We start from the raw sequence: 25,025 nt of genomic DNA on the forward strand, positions 1-25,025 counted from the left end.
AAAGCGTACATTATACTATCTACAAAAAAAAACACTACCTTCCACAATCAATCTGACTCAACATGGTAGTCCTAGACTAAAATATAAAAACCTACATACAGAAGGTTTTGTATTTGCAAATAAAATTTTACATTTTTTACCATTTTCGATTTAGAATGATTTCAAGATACGGGAAACTCTACATTTTAGAGAATATTAAGCTTTTGGGCCCATTAAGGCCAGGGTTTTTAGTACAAGTTTAAAACCTTGTTCACAAGACTTTAATCTTGGCTTTTGGCTGCTTACATTAAGTTGAGCAGCAAACTATTATCTTAATCGACCAAAATAGCAGAGTTAAAGTCTAGTCAACTTAAAGTTTAAACTCACTCTGAAAACTTTTTCTTAAAACAGTAGTTTTAACTGGTTTTAAATGTTTACCAAATGTCCTATTATAAGGCAATCAGGGAGTTAAATACTTACTAAACAGTTAGAAATTTAATACGATATTGTGACAAAACGACAAAGAGACAAAAACAATAAATTAACAGAATTAAGTATTAAAGAGTATTTCAAGAGAGCGGCCTTAGTTCTATAGGTGGACACATTTTCGATAATGTGGAGCAGGTGTGACTCTATAATGTGTTTGTACGATGTGGGTATCAAATGAAAGGTGTTAATGAGTATTTTAAAAGGGAATGACCCTTAGTTGTTTATGTAAAGGCGTTTTCGAGATATCGACCAAAATGTGGACCAGTGTGACCCAGAACATCATCTGTCGGGTACCGCTAATTTATTTATATTGTAACGAATTTACTTACTCTTATTTGCAACCTTCTGCTAAATTCGTATCACTAAACTGTTGAATAAATAACTCCAATATTGAATAATGGAAAAACGGCCTTTATCAAAGTACTTCACAATAAATAACTCTACTGCTATTGCTCGCCAGATAGCGTCTTAATCAAAACTGCTTGTAGCGCCTCTACCTTTGGTGCTTTTATACTCTGTGATTTTTTCGTTGCATCTTCTAGGAGCTTCCAGAATTTATTTAGTATACTATCGTTACTTATAACTACAGATGCACGTGTATAGCTTCTCATATGCGCGTATTTGTGGGCGACACTTTCACAATTAAAATTGCATACTTTTGGGAGCATCTCAGATAAGATATCTGCATGTGTTTGTGCATCTCTTCTCCGCTGCGTGTGCGTACATATGTGTAGACATAATGATTGATTCGTTTATGTAGATACATAATGATTGATTTATGGATGTGCATACAAGGCGCTGCTTAGGATCGGCTTAGAGATGGCAGTACCCCATAGTGTTGCTAATGTTTGTAACAATACATATGTGATACCACGGACAGTATTTCTGCCATGATTCCAAGGGCTTTTGATTTCGCCCTGCAGAACTTTTTCATTTTCTTCTTCTTATTATTGGTAGGTGTCACACCCATTTTACAAAGTTTTTTCTAGAGTTATATTTTGTGTCAAAAAACCAATCCAATCACCATGTTTCATCCTTTTTTTCGTATTTGGTATAGAATTATGGCATTTGTTTAATTTTTCGGAATTTTCGATATCGAAAAAGTGGGCGTGGTCATAGTCGGATTTCAGCCAATTTCAATACCGAGATAAAGTGAGTTCAGATAAGTAGGTGAACTAAGTTTAGTAAAGATATATCGATTTTTGCTCAAGTTATCATGTTAACGGCCGAGCGGAAGGACAGACGGGCGACTGTGCATTAAAACTGGGCGTGGCTTCAACAGATTTCGCCCATTTTCACAAACAACAGTTACCGCCACAGAAGCTATGCTCTTACGAAATTTCACAAGGATTAGTAAATTTTTGTTCGACTTATGGCATTAAAAGTATTCTAGAAAAATTGAATTAAAAAGGGCGAGTCACGCCCATTTTGAACATGTCTTATTTTCGTACTTTTGAACCATATCGTTACTGGAGTTGATTGTTGACGTAATTTACTTATATACTGTAAAGATATTAAATTTTTTGTTAAAATTTGACTTTGAACATTTTTTTTTAAGTGGGCGTGTCCTTCATCCGATTTTGCTAATTTAGCACACATGTAGTAATAAGGGTAACGCTCCTGCCGAATTTCATCAAGATATATTCAACGACTGCCAAATTACAGCTTGCAAAACTTTTAAATTGCCTTCTTTTAAAAGTGGGCGGTGCCGCGCCGATTGTCCCAATTTTACTTATTTTCTATACTGCTTAATAAGGTCAACCCACCTATCAAGTTTCATCGCTTTATCCGTCTTTGGTAATGAATTATCGCACTTTTTCTCAAGTTATCGTGTTTACGGACAGACGGACGGACGGACATGGCTAAATGAATTTCTTTTTTCGCCCAGATCATTTTGATATACAGAAGTCTATATCTATCTCGATTAGTTTATGCCGCTAAGGGGTACCGTTATACGGACAAAATTAATATACTCTGTGAGCTCTGCTCAGCTGAGTATAACGAGGCGATAATGATACGAGACCGAAACGATAACGGAATGATATGGAAATTATAACGAAACGAAACCGAAAGGTTAATGAAGCGATAACGAAACAGAAAGATAACGAAACAATAAAAAATGGTAATGAAATTTCAACAAAACGATAATGAAACGATAACAAAACCATCACGAGTCGATTATGACACGATAAGGATTATGATTACGATAACGAGGATATAAAGGAACGATATTTAAATGTAATTACAAACTTAAGAACGACGATGATACGAAAACGAAATGATAGCGAACCGATAATGAAACAATAACCAAATGAAGAAGAAGCGGTAACAAAATTATCATGCAACCAAGAACACGGTCAAAACAATCAGAGAACGTTTACAAAGGTATTTGTATTTCCTATTTGAAAATGTATGGCTAGGTTTTTTCCACCACCACAGACACACCTATTGAATAAAAGATGTAATAATTTTAAAATTAAAGTCATCCGCGACATGCAGGTTAGCCATACGCAAATCCAAAAAATATTAAAAAACTATCACGCAAAATAATATCGAACTCAAACTAAATTTCCTTTTACAATTTTACTCTTCAACAACAACAATCATTAATAGGTTTGTACTCAACGGAAGGCAAAGCATAAGTTTTCCAAATTTCAGTTTTGGCTCATAGAAATGATTAAGCAAAAGGGAAAAGGAAACTTTGATGCAACTGAAATTTGAATTCGCCTTCCATTTTTTTATTTTTCGACGAACGTTTTCATTCTAAGCTAATCTTTGCCAAGAGCGTTGAAATCATGTAGGAAGAAGCGAAAAAAGTAGGTGAATAAAAAGCAACAAGGGGGGAAAATGGAGATAAAAGGAGATGGTTTACATTTAGTGTGTTTGTAATGGTGTATGAGTTTTAATATTTATATATGCCTTTCAGTTTCTGTCGATATTGACTTGTTTATTGTTGACTATCCAGTAAATGAGGTGACAACCGACTTTGCATTAGGCGTGACTGTTATTGAATAAAATTGTTGTAAAATTTGTGCTAAAGGAAAACTTACATATCTTCTGTAAGAACACTCCATATATATATCTTAGCGCTTATAACTCAAGGGAAATACACAAATGTTCAACTGCCAAAATATTCTACTCAAAAGCTATCAAAACGCGGAAAATCTGTAATCCTTGTGGAACGCTTTTTCGCTTTAGGAATGTTTTTCTCAAAACAATAAAGTTTAAACACAAAAAAACCTGTCTTATACAGGCTGTGTGGAGCTAGCACCCAAAACAAAAAAAATTCAAGTTCAAAACCTCTCAAAATGAAAAAAAAAAAAAAAATAATTATATATGGGTGGGTCGATTTGTATGGACGAAAGTTAACCGATATCGCGCCATCTATTTTTCGATAGGAAAAAGAGTTTCACTACGCATACCAAAGAAAATAATTTTCGAGCCTGCGAAATTTAATTTTTTTACCTTTTTTCGACTTTGATTTTTAAGGTTTTTTTCATAACCTACTAAAAAATTTTCAACCCGACCCAAAAACGTCCGCTAAAAACGTTGTCGATAACAGTTTTTTAAAAAAAAAATATTTTACATGAAATTTTGTTGTTTGCTTGCTGGGTTGCTTTTACCGCGTGGTTCGTTTGACCAGGGTTAGCATAGGATAGCCCACCCTTTTTTCAAAAACAAAAAAATTGAAAGCTGCTTGAACCTGGCATCCCGAAAATAAAGGCTATGTAGCTCGTTTGCCTGGAATAGCCCACCCTTTTGTCGCTAGCCCACCCTGCAAAAAAAATGATACAAAAAATGTTCAAGTTAAAAACCTGCCAAAATTAAAAAGAGCAAAATCATTGTTTTCACACTGTCGTTCGTTTGGCCAAGATTAGCGGAAAGAAGCCGACCCTTGAAAAAATTGCTGAAGCTGGCATATCGTAATATAATTTTTTCAATAAGAAGTATTAAATTCGTTTGCCCTCGTCCGAACGGTTGTCTGTAAATGGAAATAACCTACAGTAAATGAAACATAAGTGGAAATTTTTAACAAAAAGAAGTTTACATTATTTTATCTTTTAAAAAAAGAGTCATTTTAGATTTGTTTCCTGTAAGGGCTTTATTCAAACGCTGTCTTAGATAGGGCGTTTTGAAACGATAGGCGAGAAAGGATGATATTCCATTCAGCAGTCGCTATATGAGTGAGGTGCAGTGGGAGTTGGAGTGAGAGTAGGAGTGGAAGTGAGTGTTGGAGTTGAAATGGGAGTGGAGGTGGCAGTTGGAGTGAGACTGGGAGTGAGGGTTGGAGTGAGTGTTGAAGTGGCAGGCTGAGTGAGAGCTGGAATGGGAGTGAAAGCGTGGGTTGGAGTGGGAGTAAAAGGTGTGCGAGAGTGTGAGTGTAAGTGAGAGTGCAGGTGAAAGTGGGAGTGGAGGTGGGAGTGAGAGCAACAGTTGGAGTTTGGTTTCGATATAATTTTGCTGTTGCTATCGTTTATTTATTCTTTTGCAATCTTTACATTAGCCTCTCGTGATTTTAGCCAATACCCTCGATCAGAAAATCGAACCACATTAAATCGGCCTTGAATCATATAGCTAAGCTTGTCCTCTGAAACACTGCTAATTGACTCACTCCAAAAATATTGCAAATTACTAAAAAATAGACAATATGTATATCTGTAAACTCTATCAATTTCAATTAATGCTATAGAATTGTTTGCTTAGTTTTTTAAATCCTAAAATTAACTGTCATTAACTAAAAAGTTTCGGTTTTTCTTCTTCTATTAAGTTAGCCATTACAGAAATTTCCTTCATCCATTTGTGCTTAATTGGCCAAACATTTCCGCTTTGGGTCAAACTTCAGACTAGCATTTGGCACTTTGATGGCAGTCAGTTATTGGATAGTTGAAACTAACTTTTATAGAAGTTTTGGTTAGTTACTCTTGATTTTCTTGATGCCTTTTTAAAGTTCTTACTTAACATTTATTTGCCCAAGGTGTGTGGATTTTAAGACGGCTAGCTACATATATACAAATAAATAAGTACGAATATCTGCCGACGTCTTGTCAGTTAAACTTTCGAAGACATAAGAAAGTTTGCACTTAATGATTTTCTAAGAAAATTTTTGTAAATCAAGCCAGAAATAAACTAACTACTTTAGTGGTGTGAATTGGTGGTCTGAGAAAATTCCGAAATGTTCATACTTACATACATATCTAGTCGCAACAAAGGCTGTCGGGGATGGGTAATATAGATATATTCAAAAGTTTTTAAAACCCGTTTTAGTAAACCGATGATTTTTAAATAATCAATATTTGACTGAATCTGTTTTAACGATACTTTATTACAACAAGCTGACGCGAACCGACGGAAGCTGACACGTAACGACGTGAGTTAACTCTTCACAGGAATGCTGCATCTATACTCTGGATAACAGAACTGTACGAAGATTGGCTACAAAGCCAATGTGCTAAATGGAGGACATTTTAAAGTCATCTTCCAGAACTACATACATAATGAAGGAAAATTTAATGTATTAACTTTAAACCACATAATAGCTATAACAACGGGGCACACATCATTGTTATTTCACATACACCAGCCATTCAACACAAGCGCACGTGTGCCTGTTACACACGCACTCATTAAACTACAAACATATTTAATTAAAAACTCACCTGACTTTCGGTGATGCTCACAGCACGTTTCTCATATTTTATACTCTGGTTGCCCGATAATAAACTGCTGCCGCTCGTTAAATTACTGCCACTACCACAAATACCAACAACAACACCACTACTACTACCAATACCACTCATGGTGTTGTTCAAACCAACCCCACCTACTACAGGTGAATTCGTTAAAGTTTGTTGTAAATGATTATGCTGATGCATATGATTGATGTTATGTGTTGTTGTTGCTGTAGCTGCTGTTGTCAACTGTGTCATCTGTGTTGGCTGATGATTATTTGTACAATGATTATGTGCATGCAAATGAGCATGATGATGATGATGATGATATATGCTATTATGTAAGCTTAAGCATTCATCTTGTGGTTTCTCTTGTTGTTGTTGGTGTGGCGAATGCTGTGAATGTTGCTGCTGCTGGTGCTGATGCTCTTGATTATGTTGTGCGACAAAATGATGCGTTAAACCATGTGAACTACGCCATAAAGCGATGCCAATTTTTGTATAAAGCACCTGTAAAGTAGATTTTAATGCAAATTTAATGTGAGATCAGCAGATTCATTTGAGGGATTAAGGTTAGTGTTAATGTGTGTATATGTATGTACTGTGCTAGTTGATAGCTTGATGCTTAAATAAAGTAATTTAATTATAGCACCGCTGCAACTGTAACAATGCTTAAGGCATCCAGGCCGCATCTAATAAAGCGCGAACGGAGAAGAATATCTTGGGACCACAACAGAGCCGGAGGGTTGTCAAAAGTATGCTGAAATGGCGATACGCACTATGCGCATATATACCTATAGTTCCAAATATACGAAGCCCTTTCTGCTGTTTACAGTGTCGATTCACAAATAACAAGATCCTACAGATCGCCAGATCGCTGCAGTGTCCTTCAGTTGGACATTGTATCCTTGAAGAAAAGAGCAGAAACTCTTGTGGAAGTGTGCTTGAGCTGAAGTCGCCTCAATATATATATTGATAGTCAAGCGGCGATCAAGGCAATAATATCACACAATACTTCATTAATATGTGGCCTGGAATGCAAGGAAAAATAGAGAGACTTCGCTCAGGCCGAATCATACATCTATGCTGGTTTCCCGGCCATAAAGGGGTAGAAGGTAACGAAAGGGCCGATAAGTTGGCAAAGGAGGGTGCAGCACTCGATGAATCGATGGTAGATGTCGCAATCCGTAAACAGGAGTTGCATATAAACCATCAACCAGGAAAGACGTGGGGGGATGCGCAGGGCAGTAAAATTTCTAAAGTCATGTGCAAGTCCTTCGATATTAGACTCACAAAGTGGCTGATATCTCTGAAGAGAGAAAACTTAAGGCTCACGATGGTCATATTAACTGGACATTGCCTTCTGGTGTCACATGCTTAAAAGTTAGTCCTCGTAAGCAGCAGATGTAGGAAGAGCAAGCTGTAGGTACAAACGGTTGAGTACGTTCTGTGTACTTGTTCTGCGCTCGCCAGGTCAAGGTTTCAGCTACTAGGAGCGGCAAAGTTGCCAGATTTGCCAGATTTTGAGGCAGCTATTAAGCAAGGTCTTCGAAATCTTTAAGTTTTCGCCAAGAGAACGGACCTAAGCTTTTTACCTTAGTAAAAGAAAGGGACTGATTGGCAAACAAATCACACGAAGGCAAACACTTTCGTCATTGGGAAAGTCTGATATCAAACGTCGACTCGTTACTAAGAGAAATTACTTACAGAGGTAAATTCCATCAAAACTCAATGCAGGTAGCTTTGCGAGAGATTTTCTTGTAGATTTTTCGATACGGACTCAACATTAATTGTGATTAAGTATACAGAGCTTGTCTTATATACTACAAGGAAGAAAGCACCACCGTTAGCATTACTGCAATGAAATTGTTTGCGCCTTAACCTGGCCGAAAAGAACAAATTTCTAGACATAGTTTGGGACAAAAAGTAGAACTTGAAGGATAACGTCATTCGGTGCCAAAACAAGCCTACAAATGCACTTTACACATGTAAATGAGCTATTGGCAAAAATGCCTGATATAAATCCGATATCATACTCTTGGAGCTAGAGGGATACCGAGTGGCTGCAGTGTGAGCCCTGTTGATGGCAGCATTTCCATATACACCGAAGGTTATATTTAAATGGTGCGGTTGGAGAAGGATTGTTCAACCGATCGAAACCTTAACTCTCTTACAAACTAACTGGCCATTGTAGAAGGCAGAAAGTTGAACAAAAATTTTTTTAGCAACAGCCAAGCGCCAATCAAATTCCTTGGCTCTTACTCATTCAGTGCGGAACTCCTGATATGGCTCTCAAGACATACTTAAAAAGTGCATCAATCGTCAAGCCAACGATAGATGGCAACAAACTCCAGGGTATTGACTATCTAAGATGCTGTAGGAGCTTTAAAGACCATGAAAGGAAAAAGGGTGGCCCACTTATCGGCAACTGCGCGACGTTAAGCGGTCCCAGACAGCGCTATCTCAGTGCACCTTGTCTGCGTAGTCTAAAACAGGTCGTTGAGTATGGCATCAAGGACTTGGTAGCTGTAGATCAAGTGGGAATGGTGCCTTTATGTGGTGTCACAACGAGCCTAGTGATATTGGTATCTATTCTTTAAGCTCACCTAATTGCTTAGGTCATATTTTGTCCATAGTTTGATTTTTGATGACGTAATGTACTGCGATATAAAGGTATGTTATATCTATCTTCACATCAGTGATGCTCGGCTTAAGAGTGTGTAGGTTCATACTTTCTAACTTCACTGCTTAGTTTCAAGTCTTATTTTCGCAATACCATCGCATTCGATAAGGTTTTGTCCTCAAATACCATCTTCAGTGGCGCCTGGCTTGCGTATTTGGCTTTTGGGTATGCATTGACCTGTCAGGTTGCCTGCTGGAGTTCTGAGGCGATTTTTCTGGAGGCTAATCATGGATTTACACCGCTTTATGTTGTACCCCCTAATAATGCCTTTCTATGCAGCATTTTTGACCCTTCTAGCCAGGATATTATATTGCCTGAGCACCTCTCTTTTTATGTACGGCCCTATTTCCATGGTAGTTTTGGGCTCTGTGGGATTATAGGAAGCTGCCATTTTGATAAGCTCCACTGCTTGTTCTTTACCACCCACACGTTTGTGTACCGGAAGTGGCTCCCAAGCAATTCATTGAAAATCTAATCTCAACCGAAGATATTGCAAACTGTCACTCAGTCCATACGAGCCATTAACCTGTAGGGTCAAGTTGAATAATTTGGTCAAATTTTTCTACCAAGCAAACCGAATTTATCCATGTGATCGTAATGCATAAAATGAAATAGTAGATATACCTCAGGTGCCTATTCACTTACCAGCATCACCAACAACGGCACAACGTACAGCAAACCAAAGCTTATCATATCCAATAATCTTGAATCGAACATTTTACGATCGAGCACACAAATCTCTTCCTCATGTTCATTCTCATGAACATTTTTAATGGTTTTGCTAAATATAAATTTTGGCGTTGAATAAATAGCAGAGGCGACCCAAACGGTGAAGATAACAACCTGAAAGAGGGAACAAATTCATTAAATAAAGTAAGTTTTGTAATGCTGAATATTTATGAGGTTGAAAGGGCTATTCTTGGCAACTGAGATCATTAGGAAGGCTAAAAGGGAATCATGAAAGCATTACTGTGGGTAACTTGAGACAACAAATGAAGCATCAAGACTTCGCATAACACTATCAGGGTCGAATATATGTAGCTCTAAGTAGCATTAATTGGTCTGATGGCCCATGGACCGTCTCTGGCCAGAAAACTTTGGAGATCTCGATCGAGACACTCTTTCCCGCAAACATATTTGCGTCGAGCGTTACTTTGCCAGAAAGTTGCGCTTATTATCTGGAAACCGACATCACAAATATGGTAAAGGAGAATAAGATACTACGAGCTATAAAATTATTAAAATCTTTTAAATCGAGGGAATTGTATGTAGTCATACTGACCATTTTGCCCTGCCATGGGCGACAAATTGATACACCATGTGCAGAACATCTTTTCAAGATGCCTACAAGATGATTATATTCCCGAAACCTGGAGAAGTGTAAGCGTGGTATTCATTCCAGGCAAACCAAAGACAACACGCCAATGAACCTCCCCTTCCTTATCCTTTAAATACTGGATAGATTTATGGACCTAAAGAAACAACGCTAACTATTATGAGATGGATGCAGCTCAACACCCATAACAGAAAGGCAAATCACTCAATTGCAAAGAGTAAACCGCGGCAGGCTTCGTTGACTTTGAAAGTTCCTTCAATAACGTTCATACACAGTACATCTGTTGTGACATGGAACACCAAGGCTCCATAGTTGCATAGATGGATTAATCAAGTTCCGGAAGTCATCGTAGTCGCATAAACCGACCGCTTAGTTATTTTGATCCCAGATAAGTTCCTGACAATTTTTAGGGAGCTCATGGGAACAGCACCTTCAACTTACCAAGTGTAAACGACGCTCTTGTCTTGGGCTCGACAAACAGCGAAATCAGCATATAGTTGAGAAAGTGCAAAATCCAGCATGTCTGGTAATATCAGGCAAGCGGTCGTGCCGGTTTTGGCCACGAAATGGACTCTAAGTCTAGGAAAATCTAAAAGTGGAAGCCAACCGAATACCGGCACGCGGCAATATTAAACAATGACAGTTGTTGGCTTCCTGGTGCAGAACATTAGATATTCTTCGAGGTAGGAAGGCATTAGCAAGGTTATAAGACATTTATATCTTCATATACGGCTCAAAATGTAAAAAGAAACTGGACCTGAAATGTACTGAAAGCATATGCAGGCAAATGAGTCGTACCCACTTCCAGACCCAAGCAGTATCTTTCAGGCGATACGATCTTTATCGGCAGCCAGGCTCCTTTGAAGGCATTAGAATATAACCTGATAAAGTCGGATTGCGTGCGGGGTTGTCAAGCCTCGCTGACGTGCACAGGGCCTTTGCTATGTACCGGAGTGCAGGGATATTGAGGGGAATGAATTTGCAGAATAGATGGCCATGAAAGATACCAATATGGACATAAACGAGGCGATTCGCTCAATACGATCACCTCTAAGCAATCTTCTGAGGAAAATTTAGGAATATAATGCTAAGGCAAAGGACTTGTTGTGGACCAACCGGTATGATTGCGAGGTCTCTCGGTCCTCAATGCCACGATTGTATAGGAAAGGAACTAGCTTCCTTCTTAAGCCAAAACCAAAACTGTAGTGAGAGTAGTAACAGGGTTTCATCACAGGTCGTAAGGCTATTGCAGCGATGCTCCGACAGTAGCGCATGCCAACGACTTCCTTCTGCAGAAGCTGTCGGTATTAGGAGGAAGAGGCTTCTATTCGTAACCTTTTCTGTCAATATCCAGGACTGCACGCAAGATGACTCGGAGTTTTCTGGGCGCACCGATTTTCGGCAGGTTGGAAGAGGTTGGGAAGTTAATATTTCGCCTTTAGTTTAATTCGTTATAGATACAAAGCTTTCTTAAATCCTCCTAATTGAGGACTACTAGAAAGTAATCTGGTTGGACAAATGTGCCATCCTCGGGCACTAATTGAGCGCAACTACAATGGATGAAAATGTCTCCCATGTACGCCTTTCCAACATTACCAAACGGAAAATCTAAAATCCTTATACAATTTCTTTCAAAATAAGTTTTGCTGTAGCTTCCTTTTCGTTATATTATCGTTCCCTCCCACCTTGTAATTTCCTTGTATTGCTTTATCATTGGTAATCGGTACAATTATCCTTTCGGTAACGGTCAACTATCCTTTCGGTATCACACTGTCACATTATTATTATTGTCACCTATTATTGGTTTGTTTTCGCTACGTCATCTTTTCGGCATCACTTTTCTTTAGGTTTATTTTATAACTCGCTGCCGTTTCACATATACACCAGCGAAAAAAAATAGCAGTAGAAATTTGTATCAAGTTTCATTCATTAAGTTCTTTTTTTGGATGTTTTAAGAAAAAAATGCCATCAAATATGTAACCGAAACTATGAGAATCAATCACAAAAACGTTTTCAAAAATATTTCTGAAAGAATTTTATGAAAATTTCGAACTTTTTATTGGTAATTCTCTGTATTTTTTATTTTAATATGCAGTTTTGCAGCTCAATCAATTTTAGTCTCACAAAGAACGATTATATTGGTCAATCGTGAACAATGAAAGCATTGGTAATAATGTACTGCTAGCAAATCCAATGTAACTGAACGAGTTCTGTTGAACGCGCTTGAAAATATTCCATACAAGTTGAATTAAAAATATATAGTATATAGCTCGGTTCCCAAAAAGCAATCTGATGAAGAAATGAAATTCAGAAACATGTTCTAGTAACCATCGCCGCGTGCAAATTTTGTAACTTTTTTGTATATCAATAAAAAAATAAAAAAAAAAATAAAAAAAAAAATTGTATAAAGCTTTATGAGTCTGTCCCGCTTATCAAATTACATATACAAATAATATTGTTATAATAGTGAACAGCAGAAAGAGCGGAATCATTGCTTATAATGCACTGTTAATAAATCCAATGTCACTGATCAAGTTCTGTTGAACGAGCCTAAACATATTCCCCACACATTTGTATTAAAAAAAAAATTTGGTATATATGTACCTAATTGCTTTTAAAATGAATAGCAACAAAAAAGCAATACTTAGCTTACTTAAAAAGCAAGCAACGGGGAATTCATATGGCTGAGTGGATAGCTGCATCTGCCTTTACATCAGTATAAATATAGGAGATTTCGAGTTCAATAATTCAGCTCCCGAAAAACTGTCTGATAAAAATGTAAAATTCTTGAAACATGTCCTCGTAACCATCGCCATGTGCAAACTTTGTAATTATTTTTTTATATCAAGAAAAAAAAACTTTTAAAGCAATATGGGTTTGTCTCGCTAATTAAATACATTTAAAGAATATTGATATAATAGTGAACACGAGAAAGAGCGGAGGCATTGCCAATAATTCACTGCTAGTAAATCCAATGTATCAAGTTCTGTTGAATGAGCCTATAAACGTTCCCCAAAATTTGGATAATGAACACATCATTTTTTTATTAAAATATCGAAAATAAAACAAAGAAGAATTAAATTGATGAAATTTGATAAAAATTTTCAGTGCTATTTTTTTGTGCGCTGCTGTATTTACGTAACCTGCGCATTAATATCAAAGCCTGTTTTACACTTTCAGTGACAACAAATTCCTTCACCTTTTTGGAAATGTAAATATAAAACAACAACAAATAGAATAATTTATGAGTTTGTCAGAAGTTAATATCACAAAATCTATTAATACCAATTTATCCGTAGGCGCGCTCATAATGAGCTCATACTGGCACACAGAACGTATTTGCTTATCTTAAGCGAACTTGGCACGTAATTTGGCTAACAATAGATACATTTTAAGAACTGCAAATGTTTATAGATATTCCCATCGCGATTTATTCGCTCAGAGGTTTTTATACTCAGTTGAGCATAGCTCACAGAGTATAGTAACTTTGATTGGATAACGGTTGGTTGTACAGGTATAAAGGAATCGAGATAGATATAGACTTCCATATATCAAAATCATCAGGATCGAAAAAAAATTTGATTGAGCCATGTCCGTCCGTCCGTCCGTCTGTCCGTTAACACGATAACTTGAGTAAATTTCGAGGTATCTTGATGAAATTTGGTATGTAGGTTCCTGAGCACTCATCTTAGATCGCTATTTAAAATGAACAATATCGGACTATAACCACGCCCACTTTTTCGATATCGAAAATTTCGAAAAACCGAAAAAGTGCGATAATTCATTACCAAAGACGAATAAAGCGATGAAACTTGGTAGGTGAGTTGAACTTATGACGCAGAATAGAAAATTAGTAAAATTTCGGACAATGGGCGTGGCACCGCCCACTTTTAAAAGAAGGTAATTTAAAAGTTTTACAATCTGTAATTTGGCACTCGTTGAAGATATCATGATGAAATTTGGAAGGAACGTTACTCTTATTACTACATGCATGCTTAATGAAAATTAGCAAAATCGGAGAACGGCCACGCCCACTTTAAAAAAAAAATTTTTTTAAAGTCAAATTTTAACAAAAAATTTAATATCTTTACATTATATAAGTAAATTATGTCAACATTCAACTCCAGTAATGATATGGTGAAACAAAATGCAAAAATAAAAGAAAATTTCAAAATGGGCGCGGCTCCGCCCTTTTTCATTTAATTTGTATAGGATACTTTTAATGCCATAAGTCGAACAAAAATTTACCAATCCTTGTGAAATTTGATAGGAGCTTATATTCTGGGACGATAACTTATTTCTGTGAAAAAGGGCGAAATCGGTTAAAGCCACGCCCAGTTTTTATACACAGTCGGCCGTCTGTCCTTCCGCTCGGCCGTTAACACGATAACTTGAGCAAAAATCGATATATCTTTACTAAACTCAGTTCACGTACTTATCTGAACTGACTTTGTATCGGTGTAAAAAATGGCCGAAATCGAACAATGACCACGCATACTTTTTCGATATCGAAAATTACGAAAAACGAAAAAATGCCATAATTCTATACCAAATACGAAAAGAGGGATGAAACATGGTATTTGGATACGTTTATTGACACAAAATACACCTTAATAAAAAAACTTTGTAAAATGGGTGTGACACCTACCATATTAAGTAGAATGAAATGGAAAAGTCCTGCAGGGCGAAATAAAAAACCCTTGAAATCTTGGCAGGAATACTGTTCGTGGTATTATATATATAAATAAATTAGCGGTATCCAACAGATGATGTTCTGGGTCACCCTGGTCCACATTTTGGTCGATATATGGAAAACGCCTTCACATATACAACTACCGCCACTCCCTTTTAAAAGCCTCATTAATACCTTAAATTTTACACGCATATCGTACAAACACATTCTAGAGTCACCCCTGGTCCACCTTTATATCGATATCTCGAAAAGGCGTCCACCTATAGAACTAAGCCCCACGCCCTTTCAAAATACTCATTAACACCTTTCATTTGATACCCATATCGTACAAACATATTCTAGAGTCACCCCTGGTCCACCTTTATGGCGATATTTCGAAAAGGCGACCACCTATAGAGCTAAGGTCCACTCCCTTTTAAAATACTCATTAATACCTTTCGTTTGATACCGATATTGTACAAACGCATTCTAGAGTCACCCCTGGTCCACCTTTATGCCGAGATCTCGAAAAGGCGACCACCTATAGAACTAAGCCCCACGCCCTTTCAAAATACTCATTAACACCTTTCATTTGATACCCATATCGTACAAACACATTCTAGAGTCACCCCTCGCCCACCTTAATGGAGATATCTCGAAAAGGCGTCCACCGATAGACCTAAGGCCCACTCCCTCTTAAAATGCTCATTAACACCTTTCATTTGATACCCATATCGTACAAACGCATTCTAGAGTCAACCCTGATCCACCTTTATGGCTATATCCCTAAATGGCGTCCACCTATAGAACTAAGGTCCACTCCCTCTTAAAATATCCTTTAATACCTTTCGTTTGATATACATGTCATACAAACACATTCCAGGGTTACCCTCGGTTCATTTTACTACATGGTTATTTTCTCTTATTTTGTCTCCAAAGATCTCAGCTGAGTATGTAATATTCGGTTACACCTGAACTTAACCTTCCTTACCTGTTTCTTATTATAATTTATTTTCTTTTTTATATATTTTATTTGTCTCTCCTTTGTTCTTTCAATTAAGTCTGAGGAGCTGTGCCTTTGCCGTAATTTCTATTTATTCAATTCCGATTCGGCACATTTTAATGCGAACAGAAATGCGATCAAACATTCCCAAAGGACATAAAAAGAAGTTGGGACTGTTAATTCGTTGGTTATCCTACAATAAGGCAGAGATATTGACTTGCGGGTACAATTTACAATTAAAGGTCAAATTACTTAATGCTACAGAATGTTGATAGACAAGGTAAAAATCTAAACAAGACCTGCCATTTACTGCAATTAAATGTGGGATATGAAAGCGTCCTAAATGAAAGGAATTCAATTGTAAATCCACTGATGAAAGATGCTGCGAATGTAGATGGGGAATGGAACCCGTATGTATTAAATGCATGCCTATCATGCCCAAGTTTTCTTTCATCATTTGTCTAACAATATTCTTCGACCTTTTGATTTGGGTCCAGTTGAGATTGTATGTGTATGGTTTGAATTAAAGCCTCCACACTGTCTATCTGCTAAGAAGCTCGCAGGGAAGAAGGTTAAGGATTTTCTTTCTAACTATTACAGAAATATATTGAAACCTACAAGCGCTGGAGAAATTGAAACCTAAACTCTTTACATCCTTACAATGGTAAACACCTTCTTATAGGTGATAGGGCCTAACCGAACTCCATAGCACCCACCTGTGTGGCAAAGCAATTTCGGCGCTTGCATGTGCGCAGACTGTCGGTGGCCGGAAAATGGTAACACCGCTAATTCGAATTATTCTGAACATCGTAGCTATGGGATGATTTGCAGCTCGAACGCATTTCCAGCCGCCTTGAACGAACCCTTCGCGATGCCGAGCCGCCTCGAAAAGAAACGGTTGAACAACTGCAAAAAGCGCTATTATGCTGGACGATTTTTCCTTCCAATATTTAAGAATAGACCGCTGGGCCCGCAAAGATGTATCACAAAAAGGAAGGGAGATATTGAAAGAATAGAGTGTATATTAAAATGGCGCTTAGAGCGCTACTTGGGTGCGGTCTCTTCGGCCAGGCATCTCAGCAGATGTTGATAGCAAAAGCAGTCGAAGAGCTCAGTGCGGGTGTGGCAGACGAGTTTGAAAAGACGGGAAGTTTGGATGAGGGTACGAAGTAGAAAGGGTAAGAGAGACCTATCACAGTAAAGGGCTGCTTTACCAGTTATCCTATGCATGGGAGCAGTAATTTTTCCTACCAATCAGAATAGTGAGCGCTTTGCCTGTGCCTCAAGCAGTGAAAGTACGTGGTAGCATGTTCCCTGGCAAGAGTTTGGGCTCAAGAAACCCTCTATGCTGCTATCAGTATGAGAAGGATAGGACAACGTGTGAAATAAAGAGGCAGCGTTTGGCTGAAGACAATATGCTTTCTTTTAAAAGGCCGAGGGGGCCCCTCTCATGTCCGTGAGGCTGGCTAATCCCATCGACAAGGCGTACGAATGGATCTTAGGCTGTATATTTGGCGATATGCCCAAAAATCGAGAGCACAGATTTGAAGTTGGGTGTCAAGGGCAAGGGAGTTAACATCAAGGAACGTGTTTTTGTTTCTGAAGAGAGCGAAAGGAAGTAATGTTAAAACTTCGCCTGTTCCCGTAAAATGAGTGCCGTAGCTAATAGGTATTTGGTCATGGCGCTGATTGAATGTAGCAACCATTATGGTAAGATGTAGACCCAAAGGTATAGATCTGTAGAAAGGGAGATTTTTATTTACGTGATCCGCATGATGTGAAGCCAACCAAATACCTACACTGCTAGTATCCATCGAATCGGTGAGATAGCTCGAAGTGGATAGATTTAAAGTCACCGAGGGATACATTCACGTTAACAGCAGGAGTTTTCAACTATGATTATGTTGTAGTCTCTATGTGACTCTTAAATTGTGTTGGTTAGGTTAGGCAGAACCATTAAGTCTGCAGGCTGGTATTGTATAATATTACATGCTGTCAAGGTAGATTTTAGCGTTCAGGTTATGCTTACTATTGATAATCTGTACACCGCTCTATGTTTTGGAATACGTCCTTTTTTGTGTGGATGTCCACCAATCAATGACCTTATAGGGTTTTTTATTGGCTTGACAATTGCGTTAAATACGCAATGATAGAGTGTGAGCGATAGACTCCACATGCATCCACTTGGATGAAACAGAGTCGCTGAGGCTTTCTTCCCTGTCTCTTGTACATGAGGTTTACACTACAGCTTACTATCTAATGAGATAGTTCCTAGATACTTTGTGCTGTAGGGCTACCCTAACAGCTTTATACTAGTCAAATTCGGGATCTTATATTTCCTTTTAAATAGTACTAGAGCAGTATTTTTTTACGTTGACGATTAATCCGTCTTCAGATTCCCAGTTCTCTGCATACGTAGTGAGTTTGACAATTCTCTACCGAATTGACTATGCAAGTAATGGATGACAGGCACATATAGCTTTAATGCAATTACCATGACTTGCGTCAGTACTCTCTTTGCAGATTTTATGAACCATTGTGATGTGATCATTCTGCAGCTTAACATGTAGCAAATCTACTTTGTTAAAGCTGGATGAACTTCTATCGAGTTGAAACTTTCCATGATTGCTCCAATAAAACATTTAGGCCATATTCCTAGTGTTCTAGGATTTTATTTATATTATTAACAGCCTCATGCATTGCAGTATCCACTGACTTGCCTATAGAGTGAGCATGTTGTGCTCAAGAGAACATTCATATTTGACTCAGTTTATACATTTGTTAATCTCTCTAGTATTTTTAGTTGAAAAGCTGCCAAACTGATAGGCAGTTAGTCTTCCGGTTGCAGATTATTCGGTTCTTTCCGCTTGCCGTGTGATGACAACCCGAGCCGTTGTCCAAGATGGCGGGCCATTATTCAGTAATGTGGACGCAGCAATTTGAGCTTGGCAACGTTTTAACTGCCAATTTAATTTTGGTATTTGTCACCAATCCAGGTTCTGCTCGTTCCATATTCGGAGTGTAGACGTTGTTACACAACTACTCCACATCATCTCCATAAGTCAAGGAACTCTTCACTAATGTGTAACCACTCCACACACTGTTGTCCTTTTGTATCATTTCCTGGACTGTATCTCCTCTAGGTAGGCCTTTCCTTAGTCTCGCCGTTCCGCTAGAGCGTTCTATGTTCGTACAGACATTTTTGCATGTCACCCCGTCGGCCTGTTGATTACAGGTTTATAGATCCTTAACAGATATCTATGTTTGTCCTGCAAGCTGTTTTGAGTAACTTATAAATTTTGACATCATTTCGAGTAAATCAGCATCATTTAAGATGTCTCGAAAGTGAAAACATGCCAAAGAGTTGTTGGAGGGTTATCTCATTAATTTCCCTAAATTAAGATGTCACCTAATTTTTATTTTCTGCAGCAATTCCTTTAATTTCCATGCCTCAATAAATACTTAACACAAATGCATAGTCAATTGTATATTAATAACTTATTAATTTCTGATTTGTACAGCTTAATGAATTTTTTTATTAATAAATAAATATGTCTAAACCTACACTTATATAATTCACCTAATCAACTGGCTAGATGCCATTATGATAAATAGTAAATCAGGTTGATCGAACAAGAAATAAATAACAAAGCAATTATGTTTAAATAAATCAGATTGAATTCGTGTTTTAATATATATAATATACAAACATACATCGATTTCAAATATTTGTCTATCACCTGCAATTATTGACTTAACGCTTTTGACATGTCATTTACTTACAATAGACAGATTTCTAATCTCATTCCATTGTTGGCTAATGAAGTGTGCGTTTGTGCTAATTGCTTTCATTATAACTTATCAATAAGATACATTTTGCTGATGTGTCAACAAGAGTGAATAAACATTTGATTGAGCAAAGGATTATTGAGTGGCTGAGACAAAATGTTACTCATACGCCATGTATGACAGGTGTGAAGTGGATTGGTAAGGATACATACATATGTATGTATGTGCTTAGGCAATATAGGAACAAAACGAGGTGACTTAACACAAATAAGTTCATATGACAGCACAAATAAGTTCATTTGACAGCTTCAGAGTAGAGTGGGGTGTAGGTATGATTTATCGCCATCTATTTCTCATTGGCTATTTTCAGCGGTTGTAAAGCATGTCCCATACCTTGGAGTCCTTGCTTAGTGGTGAGCCCACAAAAAAGAACCATCTGAAAACAACCCCGACGGCTGCATTCTGCACATTCCATCTGCAGAACTGGTGGAAAAGAACATAGCGTTAAAACTGCGATGTGGCTCAGTGCCTCGGGGAAATGCAATTGTTATAAACAAGCTGTTTAAGTAGATTCTATGTTTCCTATTCTATAATGTGCTGAAACCTTATTTTTCTTTTTGTAGCGATAAAGAGAATCGCTGAAGATTTTGGTAAAAGTCTAGAACAGCAGTCGACTGCTAATACGCGCCCAAAAATATCGAAAGAGATATCAAAGGACGCGTATTAAGCTCTACAGCAATAATCCGTAGGTGGATTTTATTTCTCTCCGGAGATATTTGCAGCTGAAGTTGGCAGTTTTCATGTGGCTGTTGTAAAAAAGGTGTTTTGCGCAAAAATACTATGGATCCAACCCGCCGTTTTCGAAGGGGCCTGGGGTATTTTTTCGGTTTTTCGTTGATATATTTTAATCGACTTCAAATTTTTATTTTCCGCCTTCAGGTTAATAACACTTATGTCAAGGCGCGTTTTGTGACATCCCTCCCGAAATTTTTGACGCGTATTATCAGGCGACCCCTGTTCTAAACTATTACCAAGATTTTGAGGAGTATTTTCGATTTTGGTGGTCTTTGCTGGATGTAGATCAGGTTCGTTCCGATAACAAGCACCATTATGGTACTAGTTCGACCATCCCGGGAACGACTTAATACGTTCACATTAAACTTTTAAGGTTATCCCGCCGCCACATCCCTTAGTTCGATAGGCGAAGGTTTGTATATAGTTTGTCATCGCGTCCAGCTATATTTTTATCATTTGAAATAATTATTGCATACTTTCAGGCGTACCAATTAATTACTGCACAATTTTAATAAAATCTGAAATTCTTTGTTACATTAACATTCCCTCAAATATGTCAGACACAACATTTAAAATCGATTGATGTGCTTAATCCCAGACGTTTTTCTTCATTACACTTTTTTCGTATCTGGCGCGTGTTCGCTCAACGCCAATACTTAATCCTTAACGCATTATGTTTTTTGTTGTTTTGCTTATTTTTTTGGTCTTTGCTTCTTTTACTGGCACTTAATCTTCCGGCATCATTTATCATGACATTTTTTTGTTGTTTGCTTTCTGCCGCCAGCCTTACGTAGATTAATATAACTGTCTGCAATTCGATTGTGAAAACATCGGGAAAAAATAAATTAAGAAATAAACTTAATGATTGACATAAAATGCTTATCTTGTTGAGTCAGTGAATGGAAATGAATTTCCTAGAAAGCTTCTAGCATTTTCCAAGAGGACAGAGTTATTTTATAACATAGGTCCTAGCTTTTGATAGGGGTTTTTCAGTTTGGTCATTAAATAAATTTTGGGTAACACTAGATTCCTGCGGAGTGTAATGACTAATACCTACGACCTACCTAATTATTTTCTAGCTTTTAGTATTATTATTACTTAATGTAATTATTGTTTTCAATAAACCCTTTGAACTTAAAACAGATTTTATTAAATAAAAAAAATAAATGTAAGGCGCGATAACCTCCGAAGAGATCTAAGGCCGAGCTTCTCTTCCAATTTGCGTCGTGCTCCTCTTGATTTTCCCTACAAATTGGCCGGAGGGGACCTACATGTTTTATGCCGACTCCGAACGGCATCTGCAAGGCAGATGAGTTTTCACTGAGAGCTTTTCATGGCAGAAATACACCCGGAGCGCTTGCCAAACACTGCCGAGGGGCGACCCCGCTTAGAAAAATTTTCTTCTAATTGAAAGACCTTATTTCTAAAATTTTGATGTTGCTTTGCCCGGGAGTTGAACCCAGGGCATACGGTGTGATAGGCGGAGCACGCTACCATCACCATTACTATTAATTTATTTTATTTTCAAGTTTTTAGTCTTTATTTAATTGCCTATTATTTCTCATTCTATTTAGTTCATTTAGTGACTCATTATTACAAGGACTCTTTCCTGACAATTTGTTACAATCTAAGTCCTCAAGACATAATCCTTCCAAACACTTTACATGACTCAGCGCCACATATGCTCGTCCCTCCTCGAACTCCAAAGTATTTTGTTGTCACTGCTTCCGGACAGTATTTAATATTTGTTCCAAATATGAATGAGCAGATTCGGACCACAAATACAAACGAGTATTTTTATTATCTCGATCCTTGCCGCACCTAGCGATATTTTTTTTTCATAAAACGATTTCTGTTACTGTAGGTAATATGTGTTCCAAATATTAGCTAAATCGGACCACAAATACGATTTTTTGAATATATCGATCCTTGCGCCACCTGGCGGCAATTTTTTATATGTCATTTTCTATTCATGTATATAATATGTGTTCCAAATACGAGCCTAATCGGACCACAAATACGATTTTTTTAAATATTTCGATCAATGCGCCACCTATCGGCGTTTTGTTTCTTATTATTGCATTGTCATCGGCCTCTGAACTATACCCCAAGTTTCAAGCTTGTAGCTTATCGGGAAGTTACTTAAATTTTATTACAAAATTCGTAAACAACGGCTACACACAGTCAAGCTAAATGAGACCGTTTAAAAAAGGAGACAATATCAATTTGGTAACACTCCGTTAACAAACTGATAACTTTTTTAATAACAATTCGACAATACGTCGACAAATATTCGACCTTATTTTGATAATATATCGATAATTTTTCGATGACAATTCCAAACAAATCGAGAGCTCATCGTTAACAAACCATAATCACTTCGATAACAAAATTATAGCACGCCTTTCGGTTGCGGTTTCGCTTCTGGCTTCCCTTTCTTTTTTCTTTTATTTTCCCCTCGAGGTGTTTATACAGCTATGTTGAAAATTAGTAAAAAGTTCGCACAGAATTTCTTGAAGAGTTCCACCTTCATTAGTGCGGAATAATAGCTGTGTTTTTTCTTTACATGTTTATACATATGCACTTAAACTTTACATGGACTGCTAAGTGCGTATTTTTATCAACACGTATGAGATTTTTGCGTAGAAAATTAGTACTACTAAATTTCAGTATGCATTCTACTCAGTTGCAACTGAAATGTGTCTCTCTATTTTATCTTTACACGATTCTCCACTTCTATGACCGAAAAGGTGTGTGCCCACTATTTATCGCAACCGATTCAGCTATAGGTTATATACTATGGCTAAGAGAGGTACGCTATACAGTACAACCCATTTTATAGAGGGTTGTTGACCACTGCCGCATGTCTTCAATAATTGCCGCCGGATGGATCTCCTAAACATTATCTAAGTGATGATAAGCGTTTTTTTACCCGCAAATGTAGGTATATATACTTGTAAAAAAAAACACGGCTAATATGCATGCGCAAAGGTACTAATTTAGCCAACAGGTTTTAAATGAACATAATGTATAAAAGATATATGTCACTTGAATAGGTTTTGTTGCATGGATATGTTTGTGACGCCAAAATGAAAACGAAGTAAGGTGGGCATACCAGCATCCTTATAAACTTGGGTAGGCCTGCAATCACTAGCTTGCACAATATGATGTAATGGTATGCTCACGCTGAATGCGTATTTGTATGTTTCATTCACAGCGAACACACACACACTGCTTTTTCTAACGTTTAAATAATTTTGAAGAAAGTAGATAAACTTTTTTTAAACAGAATGAACCTAAATACATATTTCAAATTTAAATTGCATGTAAGGAAAGTTTCAGTTGGGTTTCCCATTTTTGAAGCATATCCATGTAAACTTTAGTACCTGGGCGACCGAGCTTTACTCGGCAACGTTTCGTTGTGCTGGCAACGTTTCTCGAGTATCTTCATGCGCCGAATTATTAATTTCAAAAATTTTTTTAGTTATACACTATGAAAGTCTCAAAATTTTATTACATTCCAAAAACTTGTAAATTTCACGAATGACAACTATCAGTTAGTGTAGTTAAATGTGAATTTACTTCTCTAAGGGCCATCTGTTGGTAAATAGTTAAATGGTTAGATCTCGTTTTCAAATTGAACATATGCCTCTAGTGTTCAACGGCAGCAAATTACCATAGTGAGATACCTTTTTGCTATGGTGAGAAATCTTTCTAATAGTAATCTGTGAGAAATTGCAATTATTTATTTCATATTTGCCAAACTTATGCATTTAAATATATTATGCTAGAATTTGCCACGGTGCATACCGAATCATGTGTAAGATTTTTTACGAAGATTTTTAACTTTAATATTCTCCTTTAAAGCTTTAATAGAATATGAGTAAGTAGAGTACTATTTCGTCTAACTACCCCAATCCTAAATGGCAACCCTACTCAAAAATATCCCGATTGTAATGCGGAGTTAAATACCTTTCGTTTGGTACCCATATCGGCATATCTCATGCAATTTTTTTTTTAATTTCGAATAGGTGGCAACCCTAAATGGCAACCCTACTCAAAAATGTACCTATTGTAATGCGGAGTGAAATACCTTTCGTTTGATACACATATCGGCATGTCTCATGCATTTTATTTTAATTTCGAATAGGTGGCAATCCTATATGGGAACCCTACTCAAAAATGTCCATATTGTAATGTGGAGTGAAATAACTTTCGTTTGATACCCATATCGACATACCTCATGCATATTTTTTTTATTTCGAATAGGTGGCAACCCTAAATGGCAACCCTAATCAAAAATGTCCCTATTGTAATACGGAGTGAAATACCTTTTCTTTGATACCCATATCGGCATAAATCATTTTTTTTAATTTCGAATAGGTGGAAACCCTAAATGGCAGCCCTGCTCAAGAATGTCCCTATTGTAATGCGGAGTGAAATACCTTTCGTTTGATACCCATATCGGCATATCTAATGCAATTTTTTTTTAATTTCAAATAGGTGGCAACCCTAAATGGCAAAAATGTCCCTATTGTAATGCGGAGTGAAATACCTTTCGTTTGATATCAGCATACCTCAAACAATTTTTTTTTTAATTTCGAATAGGT

General features: G+C 37.2%; 1 protein-coding gene across 14 annotated transcripts in view; it reads right to left on the minus strand.

The window, feature by feature from the left end:
• LOC137239611 (uncharacterized) overlaps nucleotides 1-25,025 on the minus strand; it is a 667,247-nt gene that overhangs the window by 254,133 nt on the left and 388,089 nt on the right. For all 14 annotated transcript variants that reach the window (XM_067765110.1, XM_067765109.1, XM_067765121.1 and 11 more), the window contains 2 exons: nucleotides 9,466-9,663; nucleotides 6,126-6,647 (listed from right to left, as the gene is read on the minus strand). In XM_067765110.1, the coding sequence (XP_067621211.1) occupies nucleotides 6,126-6,647; nucleotides 9,466-9,663 (720 nt within the window). The remainder of the gene's footprint in view (nucleotides 1-6,125; nucleotides 6,648-9,465; nucleotides 9,664-25,025) is intronic.

The sequence above is a fragment of the Eurosta solidaginis genome, chromosome 2, assembly GCF_040869045.1.
Source record: "Eurosta solidaginis isolate ZX-2024a chromosome 2, ASM4086904v1, whole genome shotgun sequence".
Lineage (NCBI taxonomy): Eukaryota > Metazoa > Arthropoda > Insecta > Diptera > Tephritidae > Eurosta > Eurosta solidaginis.